The sequence below is a fragment of the Anarhichas minor genome, unplaced genomic scaffold (genome assembly GCF_050575085.1).
Source record: "Anarhichas minor isolate MPS153535 unplaced genomic scaffold, ASM5057508v1 ptg000074l, whole genome shotgun sequence".
NCBI classification, from domain to species: Eukaryota; Metazoa; Chordata; class Actinopteri; order Perciformes; family Anarhichadidae; genus Anarhichas; species Anarhichas minor.
The window spans coordinates 38,038-65,000 of NW_027466520.1; the positions used below are offsets into that span (position 1 = coordinate 38,038).

Genomic DNA, 26,963 nt, shown 5'->3' on the forward strand with positions numbered 1-26,963 from the left:
CCGGAGCTGTCAATCAATCAATCGATCGATCGATCAGCCAATCAGTTAGTTTGTGAACAGATTTGACGGTAGAATCACCAGAGAAACTCTTGTTTCTTCCTCCTGCAGGTCAAGTCCAGAAGGCGATGCCCCCGTTGAAGCCCAAACCTCCCATCACCCCTCGCTCCAGCCTCACAGCGACCACTCCCCCCCCCCTCCAGAGCTCCCAGCAGGCCTCGCTGGGCTGCATCAGCCCCAGCCTGCCGCCTCCCACCCCGACTCTCTTCAAAACGCCCTCCTCCTCCTCCTCATCCTCATCCTCTTCCTCAGCCGGGAACGGAGGGCAGCTGGACGCAGAGTGCATGGGCGACGCCCACACGCCTCTGTCCGATTCGCCGCCGGCCGCCACCACGGCAGGGCACGAGGAGGCGGGGCTTAGCGGGAGAAAGCCGGGAGCCAAAGGCGGGAGCAACGCCGGCTCGGCTAAAGGCTCGTTCCCGTGCCGGTTCTGCGACCAGGTGTTCTCGTTCTCCGGCGTACTGCAGGCCCACATGCGCTTCCACCTCGGCATCCTCCCGCACCAGTGCAACATCTGCGACTACGTGGCCCCGGACAAAGCCACGCTGATCCGACACCTGCGGACGCACAGCGGCGAGCGGCCGTACGTCTGCCGCGTCTGCCACTACCCGTTCACCGTCAAGGCCAACTGCGAGCGCCACCTCAGGAAGAAGCACGCCAAGACCTCGAGGAAGGAGATCGAGAGAAACATCAAGTACGTCACCTCCACCACCACGGGCAGCCTCGCCACGCCGATCACCACCACCACCCTGGACACGGAGACGGGCTGCACCGGAGCCGAGACCACGTGCCGGTTCTGCGGCGAGGACCTGAAGACCTACCGGGCGCTGCAGATCCACCTGCGCACGCACAACGGCTGCCAGAGGAAGCCCTTCGAGTGCCGGCGCTGCGGCGCCGCTTTCCTGGCCAAACGCAACTGCATCCACCACCTGCTGAAGCAGCACCCCGAGGTGCAGGAGAGGGAGATCGAAGACCACATCGCCACGCTGCTTCCCGCCGGCGCGCCCACCGTGACCGCCGCCCGAGCAGCTCCCACGACGCAGAACGGGTTTGGTCAGCCTTCGATTACGGCGCTCCACGCCGTGAAGGTGGAGGAGCTGACCAACGCAGTCTACGCCGCCGACTTGGACCAACCGCTGGACTTCTCCGCCAAGGGTCGCGCTGCTGGCGCTGCTGGCAGCGCCAGCAGCGCCAGCGGCAGTGGCAGCCTGGCGGGGTCCCCCGGGGTCAAACTGGAGACCGTCTCCCCCAGCTTCGACTGCTCCGTCCTGGACCAGCCCATCGACCTGTCCGTCCCCAGCAAGAGGCAGCGGAGGGGGGAGGAGCGGGAGACGAGGGACAAGAGGGAGATCAAGGTGGAGCCGAGCGGCATCAGCATCGTGGAGCAGCAGGCTCTCGCTCTGTCCAAGGAGGAGAAGGCGGCGAGCGTCCTGCCTCCTCTGCACCCCCACCCGCAGCTGGGCTGCTACCAGCTGCCCCCTGGATCCACCCCTCCCCCGGCCTCCCTCCCCAACTCCGCGCGAGCCCAGCGCCTCAAACCCTTGCTCCCCAAACCGCCCTCCTCCTCCGCCCTCAAGGAGCTCCCCCCTCTGGCTTCCATCGCTCAGATCATCCACTCCGTCTCCGGAGCGCCGGACCTGCTGAAGAGAGAGGAGGTGAAACCCGTCGCTCCGTCTCTGGTCGACTCGGCTGCAGACGTCCCGGGACCCTCGTCTGTCCTGGAGACGCAGAGCGAGGAACCGTCTGAGGGCTCCTCCAGGTCTGTGAGCTCATAACTAATCAATCATTCAAATAACTCAGAGCTCTTTATATGTCTGTTTAACTTTAGCAGGATAAATAATCCTTTATTACAATTAGTTTATTAATCAATTAGAAAAGTACTCAATCATTACAGGTTCTATAATGTGAGGAAGGTTTTGCTTTCTGTCCGTTTTACATTATTTTACTGTTTTACCACATTTTATAGATCAAATCATTAATGAGTTCGTAGTCAAGTCTTTTACAGGAAAAAACTGTAAATAAAAAACCAAAGAGAAACAGTTGTAGGAGCCTGAGAGGGAAAAGAAAGTCTTCTAACTTCCTGTTTGGTTCCTACTTTTCTCTGTAAACGACACGTGATTCCTGATTGTACCACCAGGTGGCGCCAAAGTAAAGTAAATAAAATGTTATTGTGTGTTTGTCCGACAGAAAGCGTTCCAGGAAGAAGCATGCTGCTCTGGCGGTGAAGGAGAAGGCCGTCCTGAGCAGCGGCATCGACCTGGAGTCCAGCGGTGAGTTCGCCAGCGTGGAGAAGATGCTCGCCACCACCGACGCCAACAAGTTCAGCACCTACCTGCAGAACGGAGCTGCAGACCTGGGAGGAAAGAGAGGTGAGAGGACAGACAGCTGAGCTCAGGTCTGATGATTAAAACAAAGACAACCTGAGGCTAAAACCCTTTCTCCCTGTGAACAGACCTAGACCGAGCAGGAGGAGGCGAGGACAAGGAGGGAGGAGCTAGGGAGGAGGTGAAGCCGGCGCCGGTGGGGCCGCAGTCCAAAGGGAAGAAGAACGCCTACTCCAACTCAGTCCAGAAGATGACCTGCCCCTTCTGCCCACGAGTGTTCCCCTGGGCCAGCTCGCTGCAGAGACACATGCTGACCCACACTGGTAAATACACACACACACACACATACACACACACACACATCTGGGCAGAGGTTTGTTAAATGTTAGCAGAAAGTCAGACAAAGCCTCATTTGACTGAATAGAAGTTCATGATGAACGTTAACTCTGCAGAGTCTCTAATCACAAGAAGGACTTTTAATCATCTAGTATTTCTATGAAGTTTGCTAAATGAGAAAATATACTTTTTGTTGGTTTGTCTTTATTTCTATTAGCTACTAGAGGTAGCTTTTACTGTAACATTAACTTCTTTATTGGAAAAGTTCATTAAAAAAAATAGAACTTCAATTTCAAAATAAGAGCGCTGTTGGCCAGACGTTCGTCCCCCTGAATCCTCCGTGTCTCTCCTCAGGTCAGAAACCGTTCCCGTGTCCCAAGTGCGACGCCTTTTTCTCCACCAAATCCAACTGTGAGCGCCACCTGCTGAGGAAACACGGCGTGACGCACCGAACGCTGCGGCGCAACGGCGCCCTCGGCAAGAAAGACGGAGACGAAGGATCGCACGAGAGCGCAGGTCAGAAACGCCAACGTCTACCGTTTAAAATGAAAAGAGACGGGAGTTTAATTAAGATTCAAAGTGACAGATCCAGAAGTTTTAGTTCATTTTAATTTATTTACTCTTCATTTTATCATTTTTAATCACTTTGATTTGTTTTTTTCTGCTGTTTATTTTCTCTAACACGTATAAAATGTGCTTCATAAATAGTTTTATTTATTTCATTATTATCAGTCAAAAACCTGTCAAGTTATTTTAATAATTAAATAAGTAATTAATTAATTAATAATACATATATAATATTAGTGCTGAGCAAGTTAACGCGTTATTATCGCGCGTTAACGCAGTTTTTTATTTATTTATTATTAAGCGACATTTTTAACACAAGAACCAGGCAGCAAGCAGTGAACAGCTGTGTTCGTGTGGCGTCACTTCCTTCTCCCCCCAGGTCCAGAACCCCTCCTACACTCCGTCACCGTCCTTCACTCTTGTCTCACAAACACACACAAACACACACACACACACACACACGATCGTCTCTTTTCAGATCAAACGTGACTGTTGTGAAGTGGAGCTTCTCGTGAGGAACAAGACACGTCTTGTTTGAACGGAACACTTTACTGTCTGAACTGCAGTATTACAGTATTACAGTGTTACAGTGAACACAACGCGCTCTTGCACCCGGCATGTGGTTTTCTACGTATCATCAACATTGTTAGCGTCAAGAACACGTACCATTCTACTTCCTGTCTCTTCAAAGTAAAAGCACTTCCGTTTTCATGCTCTTCACAATAAAAGTAAATCATGCAATCAAACAATTTACAACAGTGACAATATTAAAATACATATTGTCGAGTTTTTAAAGTGTTTTGTTTGTAATATGTATAATAAGCATCATTTAGTATCACTACTGAGAATTTAACAAACATAAAAAAAGAAGTAGATATGTTTGCAGTTTTCAAGGTGTATATTTAAATATCATCTCTTACACACATGAAGATAAAGTTGTGAACACCGGCTGAATATCTATTATTAGAATCATTATAACTGTGTTATAACTGCTGCTGTGTAAAGGGAATACTGCTGTTAAAAAGAACCTGATGTGTTTAAAGTGTTTACAAACCAAATGTTATTGACCTGTTGTTCATATAGCAGCACTTTCAAGATAAAAGTGCACAATACACTACTTTTGAATTCATTATTGAACTTTGCCATAACGATGCGATTAATCACGATTAAATATTTTAATCGTTGCCCAGCACTAATAATAATTAATAACTATTAATTAAATAGTTCATAATTTAGGTGAAGTAAAAGTTACAAATATTTTTATCTAAGGAGTCCTGATTTTGATCTTCCTGATCAATATTGTATATTGGTTGTATATTGGTTGTATATTGGTTATGTATTGGTTGTGTATTGGTTGTATATTGGTTGTGTATTGGGTGTGTATTGGTTGTGTATGGGTTGTATATTGGTTGTGTATTGGTTGTGTATTGGTTGTGTATTGGTTGTGTATTGGTTGTGTATTGGTTGTATATTGGTTGTGTATTGGTTGTGTATTGGTTGTGTATTGGTTGTATATTGGTTGTGTATGGGTTGTGTATTGGTTGTGTATTGGTTGTGTATTGGTTGTGTATTGGGTGTGTATTGGTTGTGTATTGGTTGTGTATTGGTTGTATATTGGTTGTGTATTGGTTGTGTATTGGTTGTATATTGGTTGTGTATTGGTTGTATATTGGGTGTGTATTGGTTGTGTATTGGTTGTATATTGGTTGTATATTGGTTATGTATTGGTTGTGTATTGGTTGTGTATTGGTTGTGTATTGGTTATATATTGGTTGTGTATGGGTTGTATATTGGTTGTGTATTGGTTGTGTATTGGTTGTGTATTGGTTGTGTATTGGTTGTGTATTGGTTGTGTATTGGTTGTGTATTGGTTGTATATTGGTTATGTATTGGGTGTGTATTGGTTATGTATTGGTTGTGTATTGGTTGTATATTGGTTGTATATTGGTTGTGTATGGGTTGTATATTGGTTGTGTATTGGTTATGTATTGGGTGTGTATTGGTTGTGTATTGGTTGTGTATTGGTTGTGTATTGGTTGTGTGTTGGTTGTGTGTTGGTTGTGTGTTGGTTGTGTATTGGGTGTGTATTGGGTGTGTATTGGTTGTGTATTGGTTGTGTATTGGTTGTGTATTGGTTGTGTATTGGTTGTGTATTGGTTGTGTATTGGGTGTGTATTGGGTGTGTATTGGGTGTGTATTGGTTGTGTATTGGTTGTGTATTGGTTATGTATTGGTTATATATTGGTTGTATTGATTATGTATTGGTTGTGTATTGGTTGTGTATTGGTTGTGTATTGGTTGTGTATTGGTTGTGTATTGGTTGTGTATTGGTTGTGTATTGGTTGTGTATTGGGTGTGTATTGGGTGTGTATTGGTTGTGTATTGGTTGTGTATTGGTTGTGTATTGGTTATATATTGGTTGTGTATTGGTTATGTATTGGTTATGTATTGGGTGTGTATTGGTTATGTATTGGTTATATATTGGTTGTATTGATTATGTATTGGTTGTGTATTGGTTGTGTATTGGTTGTGTATTGGTTGTGTATTGGTTGTGTATTGGTTGTGTATTGGTTGTGTATTGGGTGTGTATTGGGTGTGTATTGGTTGTGTATTGGTTATATATTGGTTGTGTATTGGTTATGTATTGGTTATGTATTGGGTGTGTATTGGGTGTGTATTGGTTGTGTATTGGTTGTGTATTGGTTATGTATTGGTTATATATTGGTTGTATTGATTATGTATTGGTTGTGTGTTGGTTGTATATTGGTTATATGTTGGTTGTATATTGGTTATATGTTGGTTGTATTGATTGTGTATTGATCGTGTATTGATCGTGTTGTTGTTGTCCCACAGAGAGTCAGTCAGAATCGGAGCAGATGGCACCAGAAGCACAAGACCTCAGCAGCTTCAACACCTCCAACGACTCAGGCTCCGCCCCCACGTCGGATAGCCCCGCCCCCTCGGACCAACAGGAGGGGGATTCAGCCCAGTCGAGCCCCGCCCACAAATCAAGCCGCGGTTAGTCCATCGGGGAAAAAAAGACTTTAATCGATTAGTCAGATAATTAAAAGTTAATCTGCCATTTGTTTCAAGAATATTTGGGTTTTGTTGAACTTCCAAAAGTTCAGAAATTTTCTGACATTTAATCGACTGTTGATCAAGAAAATAATCTACAGATTAGTTAATGATGAAGATAAAGAAATGTTTTCATTCAAAGACTAAATTCCTGGAAGATACATTCTGGGTTAAATGTACACATTTCGATGTAGATGTTTTTAGGACGTCTGTTGACGTGTTATTAAAGGTTTTGGCTCTGCAATATGGTTTTACTGCATTTTGTTCCTGTCTCTCACATTTCTGCTGCAGACGATCTAATAAATGCGTAAAATGTCCCAAAAAAACTTTATTTCAGAGGTTTTTTGAAACATAATTGGAAGTTAGGTGTCATATTTAATGTTATTTGTATTACAGGACCTTTTATTTATTATTGCACACCTTGATTTAGTTGCATTATTGTTCTTGCTGCAGGTTGCAGTCCGGGTGCAGACCAGCAGGATTCAGACGACTCAGAGCAGCCGGACCAGCAGGGGGCGCCAGAGACCAGAGCGCCGGGGAGACATCCTGCACAGAGCAGCAAGGTAAAGTCACCTGAGCTTCACCTCATCAGAGTGTTTACCTGCACTCAGACACACCAGGTGAGACGTAAGAACCTGGTTTACATGTAACTCATGTGTTTACACGTCCAAGAAAGGATCTGACGTTTAAGGAATCAGCTTTAGTTGTGGGTTGTTAATTGTTGTTATAAAGTTATAACCATGACTAGGGTTCCCTCTCAATACACTTAAGACAACTAGCGCCGACCGCAGCATTCACAGTCAATTGTCTGATCAACACTACGGAGCAGTAGGTAGCGGTAATGCACCAATAAGATGGGTGCCATCTGCCGTAAAACTAGAAGAAGAAGAAGAAGAAGAAGTAGCGCTCACAGCGGTGAACAATATATTTTGCAGCCTGTTGAAGAGCGACAGAAGTATGACGGTATATGAAAAATTCATATCATAGCCCTATTTCATGCTCTTTAAACTTCAAACTTTTGCACATTCTTTAGTTAATATTTTGCACCTTCCATCCTCTTAGTTTTAAACAATACACAGCTCTTCTAATAATAATAAAAAAATATTTCTTTTTTTTTGTAGATTTGCGAACAATTGTTTATTTAAGATTTTTTGGCTTGTTCTTTCTTCTCTTTTGCTCTGTTTATTGTGACCGTTATTCACCAAAACACAGAGAAAAGTGAAGTCAAAGCTTCATGTGTTAAAGCTGCATTCTCTCTAGTGTCCACCAGGGGGCGACTCCTCTGGTTGTATAGAAGTCTATGAGAAAATGACTCTACTTCTCTCTTGATTTATTACCTCAGTAAACATTGTAAACATGAGTTTATGGTCTCAATCTCTAGTTTCAAGTCTTCTTCACTACAGCATGATGTTCATTTAGTACATTATGGTCCATTTAGAGTCAAACAGACCATAAAGCAGGGGATGCTTTAGGGCGGGGCTACACGGTGATTGACAGGTCTGATTCTGATGAATCTCTCGGTCTCTGGCGTTCTCTTCAGGTGGACAGCACAGACGATGACGACTGTCACAGCAACAAAAGTCTGGACCTGAACTTCGGCAAAAAGCTCATCGACTTCAAGCTCTCCACGTCCTCGGGCCCGGCTCAGGAAGAACAACCTGCATCCTCCTCCTCATCATCATCATCCTCCTCTACCTCTGCTCCACAAGTAGCACCAGAGAGCCAAGAGACGGAGAAAGGAGCTACAGCCTCCTCCTCCTCCTCGTGCAGCAGCCCGGCGGCGAAGCAGCAGCCGGAGTACAAACACGTGTGTCGAGTGTGTAAGAAGAGCTTCCGCTACGCCACCACGCTCGCTCGCCACGAGAGGGCGCACCTCTCCGAGGAGACGCCGACGCCGCCGGAGGAGGAGAAGCCGTTGGCGAAAGAGGAGGCGACGGAGAGCAAAACACCGACAAAAGAGGAGGAAGAGGAGGAGGAGCAGAAGATGGAGGTGGAGATGGAAGAAGCAGGAGCGGTGAGCGAGGGAGGGGAGAGCGGGGAGTCGGAGGAGGAGGAGAAGGAGAAGGAGGAGAGGAGCGACGAGGAGGCGTCGGAACCAAAGAGTTTAGAGGGAGGAGAGGCGACAGGAAGACGACTGGACAAGAGGAAGAAGATCTGTAACGTCTGTGGGAAGAGATTCTGGTCTCTGCAGGACCTGACCCGACACATGAGGTCCCACACAGGTATTCATCTACTCATATATATATATATTAATATATATATATATAATATATATATATTATTCGTGTTTTATTCATTTTATTCATTTTATTCATTTTATTCATTTTATTCATTTTATTCATTTTATTAGTTTATTTATTTTTTGTTGTTACCATATATGATTTTTTATATATATATATTTTAACATTTTTGTTGATCTATTTAGATTATTTAAATGATTTTTTAATTACATGTTTTTACACACACAGTGCCTTGTCTCTATTTGTATTTTCCTGCATGTCTTTATAATTTGTAGACATAAATTATTATTGTTATTATTTGTTTTGTTCATTGTTTTGGATCTTTCTGCGTATAAATCCCCCCCTCCCCCCCTCCAGGTGAGCGACCCTACAAGTGTCAAACCTGCGAGCGGACCTTCACCCTGAAGCACAGCCTGGTCCGTCACCAGAGGATCCACCTGAAGCCCCGCGGGGCCGACGGAGCTGACGGAGCCGACGGAGCCTCGGCCGCCAACGACGACGCCAGCGAGGACGGAGACTCCTGCGCGCCGACGCCGCCCTCCACCTGCCCGCCGTCGGAGAACGAGAGCGAGAGACTCAAGGAGCTGGAGGAGGAAGAGGAGGAGATAGCAGACACGCTGGAGGAAGAAACCCTTGAAAAACAAGCTGGTGTGGATTCAGAACCACCAACGACCGTCACCTCTGAAGACCCGGCTGAACTTCCTGCAGAGTCGACTCCACAACAACAACAACAACAAGAACCCTCCGCCGACACGACTCCCAGCCAACAAGCTACTGACACAAAGACAACTACTAACGACGACGACGAAGACCTGAAGTCGACGCCCGAATCGAACGTCTCCAAAGACCCCTCCCCCTCCTCCCCATCGTCCTCCGGCTCTCCCCCAGAGGAGTCCGCACCTGCTGCCCCAGCAGAGGGCTTCATCCAGGGGCTTCTGGACATCCACACCAAGCCCCCTCTGGAGCACATGCTGCCCAACGGAGAGCCTCCTCTGGTGGGGGTAGACTAAGGGTAAACCCCCACCACCACCCTGGCTGTTCAAACCAACGTCACCACAGTGCCATACGACGGAAAGACGCTACACCATTGATGACGATGATGATGCAAAAAAAAAGCCCGGGAAAACTTTTTTTGATAGAAAGACGAAAACCTTGTTTTCTTGAAGTGCCTTAACTACTAGTCCGACTTCTACCAGATGTTTTTTGCTAAATCTTTATCCGCATTATTACGGAGGGATGGATCTAATTTTTATAGCTTTTTATGATGACAATAAAATTTGCATTATTATTATTATTTCTTTTTTTTGTGCGGGGAATCTATATTTCAGCAATAAAATTAAAAAAAAAAGAATAAAGTTATGATTTATTATTGTTTGTAGATTCTGTTTGAGGATTGATGATCAACTTATGAGGCGCAGAAGGAGACGGACGAAGACCGAGATGGACTTCTGTATTTAAATCACAGCTAGGCTCCGCCCCCAACATTTAAAAACCAGCTTCAGATCTACAGAGAGCTGACTAGTGAGCGGGGGGGGGGGGGGGACCTGTTTTTTTTTTTGTTTGTTTTTTTGTCCGTCAGCTTTTTGTAAAAATAATCCACCAGCCACTTCTCCGGCTCCACCGGCCGTTTTTAGGTAATATTTTTGCATAAAATCAAACTGGTCGAAACCCAGTTTCACCAGCAACGTGACGACTTCCACCCGGTGGCTGGTGGCCGTTTCTTACTGTGCGACAAAAGGAAGCTTTTTTTGTAACTGGAATAAAAGAACCCCCCCCCCCCCCCCCCCCCCCCCCCCCCCCCCCCCCCCCCCCCCCCGCCTCCGTCTCTCTGCTGGCTCACAAAAAAAAAAAAACACAAAAACATTCACGAACTTGTCGAAGTCGCATCTTTGTGAAAGGGAGGGGGGGGCAGATGTAGTGTTGATCATGTTTGTTTTTTAAACCAATCACACTATTGATCCCTTCATCCCTCAAAGCCACCCTGTGAGCTGGTTTGTGTGTTAATATTTTCTCATTCATAATCATTCTCAGTTGATTCCATGTGTGTACAGAGAGTTGAACACATGATGCTATGATGAGTATTTTGTGTGTGTGCGATTATCAGTGATATTTAGGTGTAGGGAGGGGAATCATTTTGTTTTGTGGATTTTTTTTAAATTTTTTTTTTAAACTGAACAAATCAATATTTTTGTTGTGTGTGTGTGACTCCCACCTGTCTCTCATCATCGCCCCCTAGTGTTCATTTAGGGTTTATTACAGGGCCTCCAAGAGTGCTAACGTATTTCCGCGGCTAACACGTTACCCAGGTTCAGTTTACCTCAACTTCTGCTTTTTAACTGCAACCATTACAACAACAGACGAGCAGCTCTGTAGGCAAACCCTTTAAATCGTATGTCTTCCTAAACAGGGCTAGCGGGGCTAATTCTTTGCTTGCCCGGTTTCCACAGTGGGCCAAATCAGAGCTAGCCAGGGCTAACTCATTAGCATGGCTTCAAACACCGCTAGCCAAGGCTAACATGTCTAAAGTAGTTACTGGCTTGGCTTGCACGATGGCCCAGGCTAAACAAGCAGCTAACCAAGGCTAACTCAATATCAACAGCAGTGTGGAATAAAAATAGCAAGTGCTAAGTCATTGCTAGCCTAGTTAGTGCAATGAGCCTTATCACACACAAACACTGAGTTTATACAAGGGCTAACAGCTAGCTGTCGTTATTAGCCTGTGATGGCTAAATGAACAAGCTAACTAGGGCTAACTATCAAGACCAGACAAGTTACCCAAAACTACCAATGCCTTAACTTGCTTAATTTCTCTGGTACGGCCAGTTAGCCCTAGCTAGCTCCTAGCATTAACCTTAGCTTTGTGCGGTGGGCCCTTTTATATATCAACCACAGACTCAGTTTCTAGCTAGCTAGGGCTAACTGAGACCAGTTGATCAAGCTAACACGTTGCTAAGTTGGCTAACTGCATTTCTAGCTAATAGCAGGTCTAGCTAGCCTCCTTCCAGTATTAATATTAGTATCTTGATTTGGCCCTGGACCGCTTTGGTACCGTTTGTCCATATTTAGCTCCACTTTCTTCTACGTGAACGTTAATTTGTGGACTTATTGTTCCTCTTTCCTGTCCATCCAGAGACAAACGGAAGAAACTTTTTCTACTACGCGACAAATACTTTTTTAGAAACCCCTAAACGTGGTTATAGATTTGGCGGTAGAGACAATCAGTTGTGATTATCAAATGGAAAACAGATGAACATTTTAAAAAATGTAACCCCGCAGTCTCGGTATGATTTGTCGGTTGGATGAATGAATGGCGACATGGAAAGATGGATGGCGAGGTTCGGGGGGGGGGGGTTGTTCCTAAACTGTGTTACTCTGCTGCACACACAAACAGACACAAGGACAAGGCGCTTATTCCCCTTTGCACCATCCCAACCGGACAGTTCTGATCACTTATTGATCCTGATATCATGACCAGAGGGGGGCGGGTAGTGTGTGTGTGTGTGTGTGTGTGTGTGTGCGCATTTTCTTTGTCGTGTGAAGATGAATATAGCAAATTTCTTTTTCTTGTACATTTTTTTATATATATATATATATCAAGCAACCTCATAATCAAAAACAAATCGAACCTCAGTGGCTCATAACGGAACTGTAAAGCAGCGACGGGCAGCCAATGTAGTCGGCCAAATGGCGAGAAATATATTGAACAATTGGACCGACTCTGACTGACTGGACGCTGCTGTGAACTGGCACTAACAACTTCCAAAACTACTACTACTACTACTTCTACTACTAGTACTACTACTACAGTGGAATATCGCAACACACAATCAAGAGAGAAGAGAGCGAGAGAGTTACCTCTGGTTTGACGGGGCATCCAAACCATCTTCAGCATTACTAATCCCAAAGATGGTTAGCGCCTGAGCAAAAAAGCTACATTTTGGAGTCGAAAAACAGTTAATGTACTAAAAACATCAGCTCTACCTTTAAAAAGTTTGTTAAACCTTTCTGGAAATATTTGAATTGTTTTAGCAGTTGTGCCTCCTACTTGCCCGGAACATGCTAGAACTAGTAAGTCACAACATCCTCGCCGAGCTAGCTAACATGCGGTTATTCGTTAGCTTGGTTGCTAACGGGACAAAACGTTCAAGCGTCCTACTTTAAAAAAAAAAAAAGTTTTTTGTACCATTGATTCTTGATTTTGCTTTTACAAAGCAGTTAATACACCAACTGAAGAGGTTTTTTTAAGTAGATAATGCTACACAGCTAAAAAGTTCCGTTAGCTTCCTCCAGTTTCAGCTCTCCGCTCTGTCAGAGGTTAGCACTGTGGAAACAGTTAGCTATTGTGGTGAGATAGCATTTCATTTTTCATTTAATGTTCCTTTATTCAACCAGGTAAAAGTCTTGCTGCGTGTCAAAGTCCACCAAAATTGAACCTGACGGTAATTTAATCCACCAGTCACGACATATTGAAATTAATTAATTTCGTCGAAAATTTGTTTGTTAATCATCTAAATGCAAAGAATTTCAATGCTTAATCACAAAAACTCTGTTCTAACACGGACATCTGCTGGTGAAATAAGGCTTCTATTAAATGACTTCCAGTAATTATGAGATACCGTTTCTAGATTTTTGGATCATTTTGATTAATAATTAATTCAGACTTTTTGACGCTTTTTTATAAAGTTCATATTCGTGACGAAACTCTCTCTTTCTCTCTCTCAACTGTTTAATGTCTTGTTAGCTCTATCTGTACATCCCTCTTCCTCTGGAATGTGTACGTCTGACTGTGTGTGTCTGTGTGCGTGTGTGTGTGTGTGTGTGTGTGTGTGTGTGTGTGTGTGTGTGTGTGTGTGCACGGCCATATGAATACTGGACTTCCATTCGAATGCACGTGGACTGTTTTTAAATGTATTTATTTGGAGCCCGTGTGTGTGTGTGTGTGTGTGTGTGTGTGTGTGTGTGTGTGTGTGTGTGTGTGTGTGTGTGTGTGTGTGTGTGTGTGTGTGTGTGTGTGTGTGTGTGTGTGTGTGTGTGTGTGTGTGTGTGTTAGTTTCTACAATGACTTGAGAAGAAGCCATGTATTAATAACAAAGTATCACATTTATGCTGCAGAACTGTTTTGAGGAACTGATGGTTTGGGTTGTGGACTAGCCGGCTTGCCGTAGGGCGCGGCGGTGCGAATCGGATCGGCAATAAGAATCCCTCTGAATCCAAATAAAAGCTTTATGTAGATCTCCTGTGTATGACAACATGTCTGGGTTTGTTTATTTTTTAGTTTGGCTGAGAAATGATTTTTTTTGGTGTCATTTATTTTCTCTATGACATTTAAATGTGTATAAAACTGTGAAAATCCATTGTGTTCAGTTAAAGGGTGAGTTTTAGGTTTGTTATTTTTTTTTTGCATGTTAATCTAATTTCAATTATGGATGATTTTCTCCTTTCTCCATCTCTTCTCGCGCTACACATGTGTGTATATATATACACATATATATACACATATATATACACATATATATATATGTGTATATATATATATATATAATCTCGCTCTCAGGGTCTTTCACAAATCCAATATTCAAAATGCTTCATGTTCTTATTTCCTGAGTTGCAACTTGTCCTGATTATTTTGTCCTCTTTTTTTTAATGATTCAGAACTGTCAATCACTACATTTAGCACTTGACTGTGAACTCGTCATCTTCTAAACAGATAAAAGACGTCATTTGATTTTTGGTTTTACAGCCAGAATATGACTCTTTGTTGTTGTTCTCTTCTCTCATCTGGGACGCTTTGGTTCAAACGTTTCCTAACTTTGGTTTAACCCTCAGTGTGAACTTCCTGTCCAGGTCAGAGGTCAAAGGGAAACGTCAGAGAGGAAGATTTAAACACATTGTTCCTCTCAACACGAACACACACACACACACACACACACACACACACAGATGCTGAACCTCAATCAGAAAGCATTAACACACGATCATGTGGAAAACGTTTTCCTCTCTGTGGTTGTGTCTCCTTCCCTCCTTCCCTCCCTCCTTCCTTCCTTCCCCTCGTCTCCTCCCCCTGCTGTTTGTAAAACATGACAGTGTTTCACAAAGTCAAGAGATGTAAACCTGTTCTGTATTCAACCCAATAAGAAAAAGCAATAAAGATTATATTAAGGAAAGGTGTGTGAATTAAATGCTGTCCATGTTTCTGTCTTTATTTACACTGAACACGGCCGGAAGTAGCTTTTATTCTAGTAGTTTAGAAATGTACTTTCAGACAACAAATCACTATTTTATGAGTCTAATTTAGTTTTCTGGAAAGTAATGTGATTATACTAATTATTGGGTTATTATTGGGTTGATTATAAACCAAAGTTAATAATCATTCATCATAGATTTATGACTGGAAACTCTTCTCTGTGTCTGTTTATGTCTGTTTATTCTTTCATCTTTTAGCTTCAGCAGGTCCATCGTTTCGCTGCTGAAGTCTTTAAAAGTATAGATTTTACTTTTTATGTCTCCAAAAGTATCACAAAGTTATTCTTTTTATTCTTTTTGTGCCATTTTCACGGATGAACACTCATGAATGTAACCCTTACGTGGTGATATTGAGGCGCTAATTGTGCCGATTAAGACTTCTCACTAACGAGCGCTCGTTAGCTGGTCTACAGGTGTCACAGTCACGTTGCTGCTGGTCGTTTCCACAGTTGCCTGTAAGTTCGGAGTGTTTTCTGGATCTGAAGAGTTCTACGAGCTCACAAACACAAGAAGAGGAAGTTAAGATAAGAAGTGACAGATGATAGAAACGTATCTATGTCACTATGGTCTGTGATACAGACAGATAAAATACCCACAATGCTTCATTAATCTCAACAAAGTCTGACATTTACACTTTAAGTAATTATTAGTATTAATGTATGAATTTAATGTTCCCTGATTTGACTTCTTCTTGTGTCCGCTGGATTAGTACAACTTTTCTCTGATATAGATTCAATTCAAGATAAAGTTTAAATGTGAACGAGCTGTTTTCATTGAAATGTGTTTTACTGTGTATAACTTCCTTCCCTTCCGTCCACTAGGGGTCAGTGTCTGCTGGCTCTTTTCTGTGTTTTCAGGATGTTGATCTTCAGCTGATGAACCACACCTGATCCTGGTGCTTTCAAGTCTCTCCACCTGAACATTATTCTTTAAATAAATGTCTGTATTTCATCCCTTTACACTCGTCTGGTCTCCTTCATGTTGCAGCCTTGGTAACATGGAGGCTCGTCCTAACTTGATGGACCAGGTTTATATTTGTGTAGAGAAGTTGGATCTGCTGGTTGTAAGTAGCTTGATGTGCAGAGACTGACTTCAGGACAGTAGTAGGCAGGTGCACCTTATTTGAGATGTGCAATGTAGTGATTTAGGAGACGTGGGCGAGTGCGGTGAGGAGGCTGTTCTCCTGTTGTTTAATGTGAGCAGCTGAACTGAGTAGTTTCTGCTTGTTGGTCCGAGGCTTGAAGTGTTTAATGTTCCTGGTTTCACTGAGAGAGAACATGATGCAAAGAGGATCTGTGTGAGCTCACAAACACACCCACACACTTCTACAGGAACTCACATGATTTCCTGTAAATGAAGAGGGGCGGAGCTACAGTGATCATGTGATCCAGGTACATGAGAACAGGGAGGGAACCCTGAAGTGTTTATCACAAAGTTCAGACTCCATTTTGAGTCACAGAGCAGAAGGAGAGAAGCTGAAGGCTGAGGCAGGGTGAGTGTTAATCCAACATTTGATTGTTTTACTGTCACTGTGTGTGTGTGTGTGTGTGTGTGTGTGTGTGTGTGTGTGTGTGTGTGTGTGTGTGTGTGTGTGTGTGTGTGTGTGTGTGTGTGTGTGTGTGTGTGTGTGTTCCTGTTCTCTCGTCTTGATTCTGGTGTCTGCTCTCTCACAGTCAGTTTTACTCTCAGACTGACTTCAGATCAGAAGATGAGTGGTTGTGAGGAGGAAGAGGAGGACAGAGCAGAGTCTCTAGTCTCCGGCTGTCTGTCTATGAAGAGTGATCAGTCCAAAGAGCTTCCTCTGAACTTCAGTAAAGAACCTGGACCCTCAGACACACAGTAAGAGAACTTCTACTCACTCATTCATAGGAGTCATGTTCACTTCCTGTTCCTCTGACAATGTGTTCTGTAGATTTAGAGGTGTTGAGGTGAGTTTGAGGTTCTTCCTCTTAGTATCAGTGACGGCTGTCAGTCACCTAGAGAAGCTGTGATGTAATCTAAGAGGACGAATACAAACTTTAAAAGCTTTTAAATATCTGCAGTAACAGTAGTTTGTGTATTCAGATCTACTTTAATGTCTTTGTTGTTCTCAAAGATTCATTCTGAATAAAATCATCTTGATGTTTGCAGAGTTCAGTCCAGACAGAGAGCAGAGTCTCCAGGATCCATCTGTCTGTCTATGAAGAGTGATCGGTCCAGAGGTGATCCTCCTCCAGACCTCAGTGATGAACCTGGACCCTCACACACACAGTAAGAGACTGTTGTTACTGTGAGCTGACCTGATGAAGATGATGCATTGAGGATGAAGACTAAATGTTCTGCTCAAAGATTTATATTATATTTTCATGAGATGAAGCTCAAAGGTTCACTTCCTACAGATCCAGAGCTTTCAGTGTGAAGCTTTAAATATTCAGTCAGTGGACCTTTGAGTTCAGACTCTCTCCTCCATTGATTGATCCTGAAGGTCTAGAACTAACATCATGAGCACAACTGATGTCAAAGTTCTCTGCTGACAGAAACAAGACAGGAAGTGGTCAACTGTACATTTGGACCTCTTGTGTCTTCATCATGTTTGAATTGATCCTTCATTTGATAGCTGACAGTAGAAAGTGACAGAAAACAGACATGAAGAAGGAAAGTGTGGACTTGAACCTGAGACTCCACTGTTACATGCTGTGTGTTAGACTGTTGGTCCACCACAACATGTAGACCTCTTCTGACCTCAGTTCAAACACAACTAGCTCAAGCTGAGCTGATCACAGACACTGAGACACAGTGAAGGACATGATCAGCTCTCTCTAATGGAGGACTTTTACTGTGAAGGAGCTGCAGGAAGTGTTGAGTTAGTTCTAAACAAACTACAGACAGATCATTCCATGTTTCATCAGACAGCCTGAGAGGAAAAGCAGCTGATGAGAGTTCATGAAAGCAGGAGAGTTGAAATCAAAGAACATTTTCATTACAGACTGAACGCTGAATTCAAAGAGAAAAGTAACACTTTAACTGTTCTCTGTGAACATCTGAGCTTCTACACACTTTAGTCCACATCTGGATGTTTAACAACAACCAACAAATCATTCTAGTTCTAAAGAAATGTCTTTACAGAGAGAAGAAGAGGAGTCATGATTCTGAGGAGGAGCTAATGTCCAGGTCCAGATCCAGAACCAGAGCTGGACTGCAGACAGCCAGTGAGACCAGAAGAGTCCAAAGTAAGACTGTCCATTTCTCTGCTGATGTCTTCATGTCTGGAAACAGGACGTGTTGTTTTAATACAGAGACACTTGTTGGATTGAAGGATGTGAACACACAAAGGAAGAAGCTCTCATTGATTCATATACGTCCTCGTCTGTTTGTTGACGGAGCCGCGGTGTGTTTCAAAGAGCAGATCGATCCGGGTAATATAACTAACAGGCTGTGTGAGAAATATGAAGTCAATGTGAGGATGAATGTATTCTAACAAGTAAAACACAGACACACATCTTTGATCCACGTGGTTCATAACTGGACTTCTAACAGTCGCTCTGTTAACTTTGTCTGTCGGCTACAGCTCAACACAACAGGAAGTAAGAACAGTCAGCACAGAGCTGATGTGATGTCCTCTTTGAGTTTACAGGAGAGACTTTGAATGAAACATAACAGTTCTATAGAAATCAATCTGCATTTATTGATTGTAATTATATCTGGTTGGCAAAAGAGAAACTGTAGTTTCTGTTAGTTTAGTTTCTAACAATATCTATTTAAAACACTCTTCTGGTTCAGTTCATGCGGTCAATCATTAATCACGATTACATGTTTTTATGACTCAGGAGGAAACATGAATCCATGTTTGTCCTCAGCTTTATTCTCTTAATTTGATCTCAATAATCTTCATGATGATACAATCCCACCCGTTCTCATCAGTGTTGAGTGGATGAACAAAGCAATAGTTAGTAGTTTGAATGTTTTCTTGTGTGAAGACAAAGTAAGGAGGCCCCCAAAGAAAGTCTTTGCTAGAGCCCCTGTTGTCTAGAGCCCAGTCTGGGTTAGCTCACAGCTGAGAACGTGTCATCACAGTGTAGCCCCGCCTCCTGTTACCCCTCAGGGAAACACTCTCAGCACTGCTGCTGTTTGAACTGTTAGCACCGTTAGCTGCTAGCCGCCGGCTCAGCCGTCAGCCATGTTGAGAGCCGTGTGGAGTCAACAGACGCTCTGAATTCACTATTCAGCAGCTTTAACTCATGAAACAGGTGAGACTGACACAGGTGGAACAAATCCAGGTGGGACAGATGATCACAAAGACAGGAAGTAAAGTGATCTTTCAAAATAAAACAGGAAACGACCATGTAGAATCCCAGCACCATGACAGAGACGGTCTCCTCCCTCAAACCAAAGCCACGTCTGTAGCTCCACTGACTGGATCAACACTGTCTGTGCTGGTGAGCAGAGAGAAAGCTCTCTGAGTTCACATCTCACTACTCTAGTAGCTTCTAACTGAATCTAACTGAAAGTTACTTTCACTCATGAGTCCCCGTTTGTAGGTTCAGATATCAGCTGATGTTATTGTTTACTGATTGTTTTAGTCAAATAAATATCATATCTTCTTTATATGTTCTCTCTGGTTTCTCTGTTTCAGGAGATAGTGGTCTGCAGGAGGTTTTAGAGGAACATAAGATCAGTCTGAAGAAGAGATGTGAACGTGTGACTGAAGGAAGTGATGAAACAGAAAGTGGAACCCTCCTCAACAGGATCTACACTGAGCTCTGCATCACAGAGGGACAGAGTGAAGAGGTTAATACCCAACATGAGGTGAGGCAGCTTGAGTCAGCTTCCAAGAAGAAGAGCCTCCATGACACTCCGATCAAGTGCCACGACATCTTTAAAGCCTCAGCTGACCAACAGAGACGCATCAGAGTCGTTCTGACCAACGGCGTCGCCGGCGTTGGAAAAACCTTCTCGGTGCAGAAGTTCACTCTGGACTGGGCCGAGGGTTTGGAGAACCAAGATGTCAGTCTGGTGGTTCTGCTTTCGTTCAGGGAGCTGAACTTGATCAAAGATGAGCAGTACAGTCTTCTCCAGCTGATCCATGTTTTCCATCCAACATTACAGAAGGTCCCAGCAGAGAAGCTCTCTGTCTGTAAAGTTGTGTTCATCTTTGATGGTCTGGATGAAACCAGACTTTCATTGGATTTCATCACCAATGAGGTCGTGTCTGATGTCACACAGAAGGCATCGGTCAACGTGCTGCTGACGAACCTCATCGAGGGGAATCTGCTTCCCTCGGCTCTCGTCTGGATAACTTCCAGACCTGCAGCAGCCAATCAGATCCCTCCTACACGTGTTGACAGGGTAACAGAAGTACGAGGCTTCACCGACCCCCAGAAGGAGGAGTACTTCAGGAAGAGGTTCAGTGATGAAGAGCTGTCCAGCAGAATCATCTCTCACATCAAGACATCCAGGAGCCTCCACATCATGTGTCTGATCCCAGTCTTCTGCTGGATCACTGCTACAGTTCTGGACCACATGTGGACTACAGACCAGAGAGGAGAGCTGCCCAAGACCCTGACTGACATGTACTCACACTTCCTGCTGGTCCAGACAAAGAGGAAGAAGCAGAAGTACCATGAGGGACATGAGACGAGTCCTCAGGAGCTGACGGAGGCTGACAGGGAAGTTCTTCTGAAGCTGGGGAGGCTGGCGTTTGAACATCTGGAGAAAGGAAACCTCATGTTCTACCAAGAAGACCTGGAGCAGTGTGGTCTTGATGTCACGGAGGCCTCGGTGTTCTCAGGAGTTTGTACAGAGATCTTCAAAAGAGAGAGTGTGATCTTCCAGAAAACAGTCTACTGCTTTGTTCATCTGAGTGTTCAAGAGTTTCTGGCTGCAGTCTACATGTTCCACTGTTTCACAACCAGGGAGACAGAGGTACTGGAGGACTTCATGATATATAACTATGAGTATTCATCTCCTGATATCTTCCTGGGGAGAGCCATGGAGAAATCCCTTCACAGTAAAAATGGCCACCTGGACCTGTTTGTCCGCTTCCTTCATGGCCTCTCTCTGGAGTCCAACCAGAGACTCTTAGGAAGCCTGCTGGGTCAGACAGACAACAGTCCAGAAACCATCCAGAGAGCCATCAACAACCTGAAGAAGATGAACAGTGATAAAATCTCTCCTGACAGAAGCATCAACATCTTCCACTGTCTGATGGAGATGAACGAGCTCTCAGTACATCAGGAGATCCAAGAGTTCCTGAAGTCAGAGAACAGATCAGAGAAGGAACTCTCAGTGTTCCACTGCTCAGCTCTGGCCTACATGCTGCAGATGTCAGAGGAGGTTCTGGATGAGTTGGACCTGAAGAAGTACAACACATCAGAGGAGGGACGACGGAGACTGATTCCAGCTGTGAGGAACTGCAGAAAGGCTCAGTAAGTCCAGATGTGATTAACTTTATGAATCAGTGTAGATCAGTAGTTTAGTTCTTCAAACACAGACACTATGAAATTCATCTTCTTAACATAGTGTTCCAGTTGTTTAACACTAAATCATAGTTCAGTGATATTTCATCACAGATGTTCTTGATGTTTCTAATGCTGCGAGTGAAAACATGTTTCAGTTTCAGTTGGTTTAGTTTTCACTGTGAAGTTAATGAACACAGTTATTCTATTGATTTCTAATGGTTGTTATATTTCATATTGATATATTTCTTCTCTATTTATCTTCCTTTGGGTGATGGAGGCGACATGCAAACCTGTGAAACACATGAAGGACTTTAGAGGTTGTGTTTGAGCTTTGATCACCACATGTAGCATGTTACAGTCATCACTTCATGTACTTTAGTTATTAATACATCAGGAGCTTCTACAAGGTGTCTCACATCATCTTCTATCCTGTTTATTAAATGTTGACCCTGTTTGGCCCTCAACGGAGTCCCAGTTATTGTGGCCTCTCTGTGATGGAGTTTGACGCCCCTGTCCTAAAGTATGTGAATAAAGTGAGTATGACAGCATGAAGGAGCCAATGAGAGCACAGGAGGACACATGTTCACACTACTTCACAGCCAGTGGGCTGTAATGATGGTGGTAGTGAGGCCAGGAAAGAGTCCACATGTTCTCATACGTTGATGGTTTCCTCCTCAAACTATTCAACATCTTTTCAGCTCAACTGCAGGATGTTGATTCTTTGAACCGTTGCCTCCACGAAGGAGTTCAGATCTCCTCTTTAGTAGAATTCACCTTTACCCAGCTGAGTAACATGAAGTATGTTTATGATGGTCCACATGAAGTCCTTGTGTGTCTCCTGAGATCCAGACCCTGTAGGGTCAGATGGATGTAATGTACTTCTACTTCAGAGGACAACATTGTACTTCTACATACGACAGAGAAATGTTTCTGGTTACGTTGAAGATTCACATTTGACTCACAAAATATACAAGAATTAAAATATGAAGCATTATTATTTATTAACTAACCAGCATCATGTTAGAACTGAAAGCTCCGCCTTTAACATACGTTAGTAATAATCTTAATATTAATGTCATATTATTCTGTATTTTGATGCTTTGGCAACATTGTTTTTAACTTTCATGCCAATAAACCACTTTGAACTTAATTTAAAAAATATGATTTATCTTTATCTTTCTCTCTTTACTTAAAGACTACTTCTTCTTCTTCTTCTTCGTCTAAGAAACCAACATTGCCAGTTAGAGAAAGGCTGTAAAGTAAATCAACACAGCGTTTTCCTGAAGGCCTCAAATCACAAAATCTACCCAGAAAAACACACCCAGGTCGGGTTACTGAGCGTCAGAAACATCAGTAGAATTCACTTAACGGAGGAATTAATTTATGAATAGAGATATTAATCTCCTGCTTTGACAACCATCATTAGAGCATGGATTTAATGAGGAGCAGTAGTTATTTTATTTATATATATATATATATATACACTGTTTATCTGTTTCTGTCTTTTAAAACATTTTTTTAAGTACCGTGTAGATAAAGGATTGTTTTCATCATTAATATCATTATTAAATTGAGAGGTAACTGTTGCTGCACTGTGACCACAAGTGAAGTTGTGAGATGATGCTGAATGCTGTAACAGTGATTTAGTGGCACAAGAAGAGAAAAGTCATCACATCAGAGAACTGATTCAGTGACGTCAGTTACACATCAATATATATCTGAGCATTAGCATTAGCATTAGCATTAGCCACATTAGCCTCCATAAACTGCTTCATACGAGACAAAGACTGTCGCTGTAAAACTCGTGTTGAATAGAGAAATGTTTCATTTTATTGTTCATGAATTCAACTTTTCATTTTAAAGTTTTATTACATCGTCCTGTTTTTAAGTCTTTTAATTTGTTATTTTACTCAGAAATAAACTCAGAATGATAGAATTCAGACTTTTATAAAGATCTCATGAACACCATGTTATGTTTTTAATGCTGATTCACTGAAACATATTTCTGATGACATCATGTTAAAAATGATTTAGTTGAAAATAATGCAGCCTCATTGGTCCGTTAATTCTGTTGAATATATTTTTTTAGAGGCTCAAAAAAAATCAAATTGTATAAATATTTAATCATATACAGACATTATGGAAGCCTCAATGTAACGACACTTTGTCTCCCTTCATCTGCACATTAAAGAGAAACAAAGATTAAAGTCTGCAGGTAGAGAGAGAGTGATGAGAGTTATTGTTTCATGTGAAACACAGTGAGAGGAGATCAGCTGAACCACTGATGTGAAGAGATAATGTTCATCAAAACAGGAAGCAGGAAGTAAATATTAAGTGTCCTCTTTCATAATAATATGTTGTAATATTTGTGTCATTCCAGACTTTCTGACTGTGGACTCTCAGAGACTCACTGTGAAGTTGTGGCCTCAGCTCTGAAGTCCAACCCCTCCCATCTGAGAGAACTGGACCTGAGTGTCAACGACTACCTGGAGGATTTAGGACTGAAGCTGCTGTCTGCTGGACTGGAGAGTCCACACTGTCGACTGGAGACTCTGAGGTCAGTTTACTGACTCTCTGTTACTTTTATAGATCTAATATATTTATTTACTTAATTAATGTAAAAAACATAACTTAAATCCATAAAGTAGCAAATGTGTTTTTATTCATATTTTCATGTTTCTTGAACTAAATTGAGTCTTCAGTCAAAACAGAATTGTTTCTTAAAGATGTAGAAAATGTCCACTGTTAGTTGTTATCATTGATATTAATCTTTAATGACGCACACGCACACACACACACACACACACACACACACACACACACGCACACACACACACACACATAGAGATCAGGTCATATTTCTTGAAGCAGCTGTTTAAAGGATCAATATAGTCTTGATCCTCTAGTTCCAGACCTGACTGAGACCAGCAGCATGGTGTTAATCTGTGGTGACATCATCAGATGTATGAATGTTGAGGTGACATGTGGATGATGTCTGTAGAAGGCTGACATGATGATGATCCACAATAACACAAAGACAAAGAGAACAGCTCATTGATGAGGACATAGTCATGTTGAGCTACACATTTAAAACATGAACACATCTGATTGGATTATAAATGGATTCTGATCTTCATCATTTATTCTTTATTCAGGTTGAAGAGATGCAGTTTGTCCGAGATCAGCTGTTCTTCTCTGGCCTCAGCTCTGAAGTCCAACTCCTCCTCCCATCTGAGATACCTGGACCTGAGAGACAACAAGCTGAAGGCTTCAGATGTGAAGCTGCTGTGTGATCTTGTGGAGAGTCCTCTCTGTAGACTGGAGACTCTGAGGTCAGTAGAGGGTTGGACTCAGTCCATGCTGGTTCCAGCAGTACTGAACTAAACACAGATCCAGTATTTCCTGTAAACCTCCAACCTTCTCAGTGAAGCTGTGAGAGGAGAACGCTGACAGGCTTCAGGATTGGACAGAAAGTCAGCCAATCAGATGAGCCACAAGCTTGTTGCGATCGTGTGTTTGAGTTGATGTGAAGACGACTGTTGTTGTTGTGTTCAAGTCTGCAGGAAATACCGCTGTTGATCAGCTGACAGCATCTCAACATGTATAGAGACAGTGGTCCTCATCCATCAGTCTGATCTGATCTGTTCTCTCTCATTGGAATATTTCAAAGAGATGAGACGTTCAAATGTCAGTGAGACTGTGGTTTTTATCAGCTTTGAACCCATCATTACAGCGAGCAGTGAACACCTCTGTTTCTGCAGTCGTGATGCGTTCAGGACCCTCAGCTCTTTATCTCCACTGTGTACTTGAGTGAAATGTGAGAGTGAACAGACTTGATGTCCAAAGTGTGTGCAGGTGTGTGAGCTTGGAGCTCAGTGTCCATCCATCCATCCATCCAAACCGCTTATCCTGTTGAGGGTCGCGGGGCGCTGGAGCCGATCCCAGCTAACATTGGGCGAAGGCAGGGTACCCTGGACAGGTCGCCAGTTCATCACAGGGCACATGTAGAGACAGACAAACATTCACGCTCACATTCACACCTACGGGCAATTTCGCGTCTCCAAATAACCTAAGCTGCATGTCTTTGGACTGTGGGAGGAAGCCGGAGAACCCGGAGGGAACCCACGCTGCAACGGGGAGAACGTGCAAACTCCACACAGAAGGACCACCCGGGATCGGGGGTCGAACCCGGGTCCCTCTTGCTGTGAGGTGACAGTGCTAGCCACTACACCACCGTGCAGCCCGTGGAGCTCAGTGTGTTCACTCCAATACGTTCAGATGAGAGCTGGAAGGACTGAAGTCCTGCTGCTCTTTCTACTGGATGTGCTGCATCACTGACTGACAGCTGATGAAGGGAGTCCTGCAAACACTCCTTCATCTCTTCTTCTTCTTCTTCTGTCCTCAGATGGAATTATTATCACTAAGACTGAGTCCACCATCATCTCTGTGATCCTCTGGATCTGATCAGAGGATCATCAGAGGATCTGGACTCCTCACTCCACCTGGACCTGGATTTAGTTTAGTCCTTTGGTTCCTTCATGTGTTCTGACCCTGAAGTGTCTCTGCTGATGAGTTGTGTTCATGACAACATGACAGCAGATGGACAGTTGATTGCCTCCACACGGCTCTCAACATGGCGACGTCTGAGCCGGCGGCTCTCAGCTAATGTGACCAAAGCTGTGATAAGAAGACACACAGAGACTTGATTCTCTGCTCAGGTAGACATTACTCCTCTAGACCTTTACATGGATCATCAGTGCTGCATTATATTTCTGTAAACGTTATTCTGTGTTTAAGCTCTTATTTCATATCAATCAAAGCATCAACACTTAATAAAGTTCTAAAATATGATTCTTCTACATGATAAAGGAAATGAGGGATGAGATTGTAAGTGAAATGTTTTCTTGTTCTGTAATGAACTAAACAGAATAAAAGCGATGTTGAAATCATTGCATGTGTTTGTCCACTGATGCGGTGCAGAGGACTCTACAGACCTGCTCACTAACCACCTTCAAAAGCACATTTAGATCAATGAATCAGTTTATTATCAACATGAACTGAAGTCTGATTCATCTCCAGAGACATCGTTTCATAGATCAATAACGGTGACGTGATTATGAAAAATGAAACGGTGAAATGTTCCACTGCTGCTCTAGTTACACTTTCAGAATTTAACATTAGAATAAATGGACAACTGAGGTGCAGTCATTGGTGTAGAGGGAGTTATTCTAAGACTTTGACCTCAGGTGTCGTGATGCCTTCACTTCCTGTTGGTAAACTTGAAAGTTCTGATGTGAACCGATCACACTAAGACGTACGGACCACAGATATCACATAACTGCAGTTTAACCCTTTATTAGCTGTACACATTCACAATATTTATTCATACAGTTCGGTGCTTTTTTTGATTTAAAAACACGAGATTGTTGGTTTCACAATAATTAATTCATCATCATAGAATATAAACATTATTCACGTCTTATGTACAAAATGTTCATACAGGCGACCCGTCACACAGTCCCTGGATCAGCTGTTAACATGTTTATTCTAATAAACAATAGAAAAGAGACGGACTGATACGTGATGATGGTGATGAGGATGATGATGAGGATGATGGTGATGGTGATTTGTTCCCGTGTTGGTCTTCTTCTGAACTCGCTGTGTGAAGGTGAGTCGGTCTGTTT

The 26,963-nt window shown here is 43.2% G+C and overlaps 3 protein-coding genes across 12 annotated transcripts in view; 2 read left to right on the forward strand and 1 right to left on the reverse strand.

The window, feature by feature from the left end:
- Nucleotides 1–14,778, forward strand: part of rreb1a (ras responsive element binding protein 1a) — a 42,923-nt gene extending 28,145 nt beyond the window's left edge. For all 4 annotated transcript variants that reach the window (XM_076080251.1, XM_076080252.1, XM_076080249.1 and 1 more), the window contains exons 12-19: nt 109–1,816; nt 2,245–2,426; nt 2,510–2,704; nt 3,072–3,233; nt 6,138–6,302; nt 6,813–6,922; nt 7,900–8,581; nt 8,957–14,778. In XM_076080251.1, coding sequence (XP_075936366.1) covers nt 109–1,816; nt 2,245–2,426; nt 2,510–2,704; nt 3,072–3,233; nt 6,138–6,302; nt 6,813–6,922; nt 7,900–8,581; nt 8,957–9,609 — 3,857 coding nt within the window. In that variant the 3' untranslated portion in view covers nt 9,610–14,778. The remainder of the gene's footprint in view (nt 1–108; nt 1,817–2,244; nt 2,427–2,509; nt 2,705–3,071; nt 3,234–6,137; nt 6,303–6,812; nt 6,923–7,899; nt 8,582–8,956) is intronic.
- Nucleotides 14,779–16,214: 1,436 nt separating this feature from the next.
- Nucleotides 16,215–26,228, forward strand: LOC142937375 (NLR family CARD domain-containing protein 3-like). 7 transcript variants are annotated; one of them, XM_076080255.1, is made up of 8 exons: nt 16,215–16,334; nt 16,532–16,681; nt 16,973–17,092; nt 17,948–18,051; nt 19,455–21,246; nt 23,660–23,836; nt 24,435–24,611; nt 25,685–26,228. In XM_076080255.1, exons 2-8 carry the CDS (start codon nt 16,551–16,553, stop codon nt 25,701–25,703), a joined length of 2,520 nt encoding a protein of 839 aa, XP_075936370.1. In that variant the 5' UTR covers nt 16,215–16,334; nt 16,532–16,550; the 3' UTR covers nt 25,704–26,228. The 7 variants fall into 7 exon arrangements, with proteins under 7 accessions (XP_075936370.1, XP_075936368.1, XP_075936371.1 ...); XM_076080253.1 differs by lacking the exon at nt 25,685–26,228 and having other exon boundaries at nt 24,435–25,678; XM_076080256.1 differs by lacking the exon at nt 25,685–26,228 and having other exon boundaries at nt 23,660–23,741; nt 24,520–25,678.
- A 390-nt stretch (nt 26,229–26,618) lies between these two features.
- Nucleotides 26,619–26,963, reverse strand: part of rmc1 (regulator of MON1-CCZ1) — a 9,250-nt gene continuing 8,905 nt past the window's right edge. The window contains exon 21 of the mRNA XM_076080261.1: nt 26,619–26,963. This exon is cut by the window's right edge and continues 94 nt beyond it. The gene's annotated coding sequence lies outside the window, so the exon portion shown is untranslated.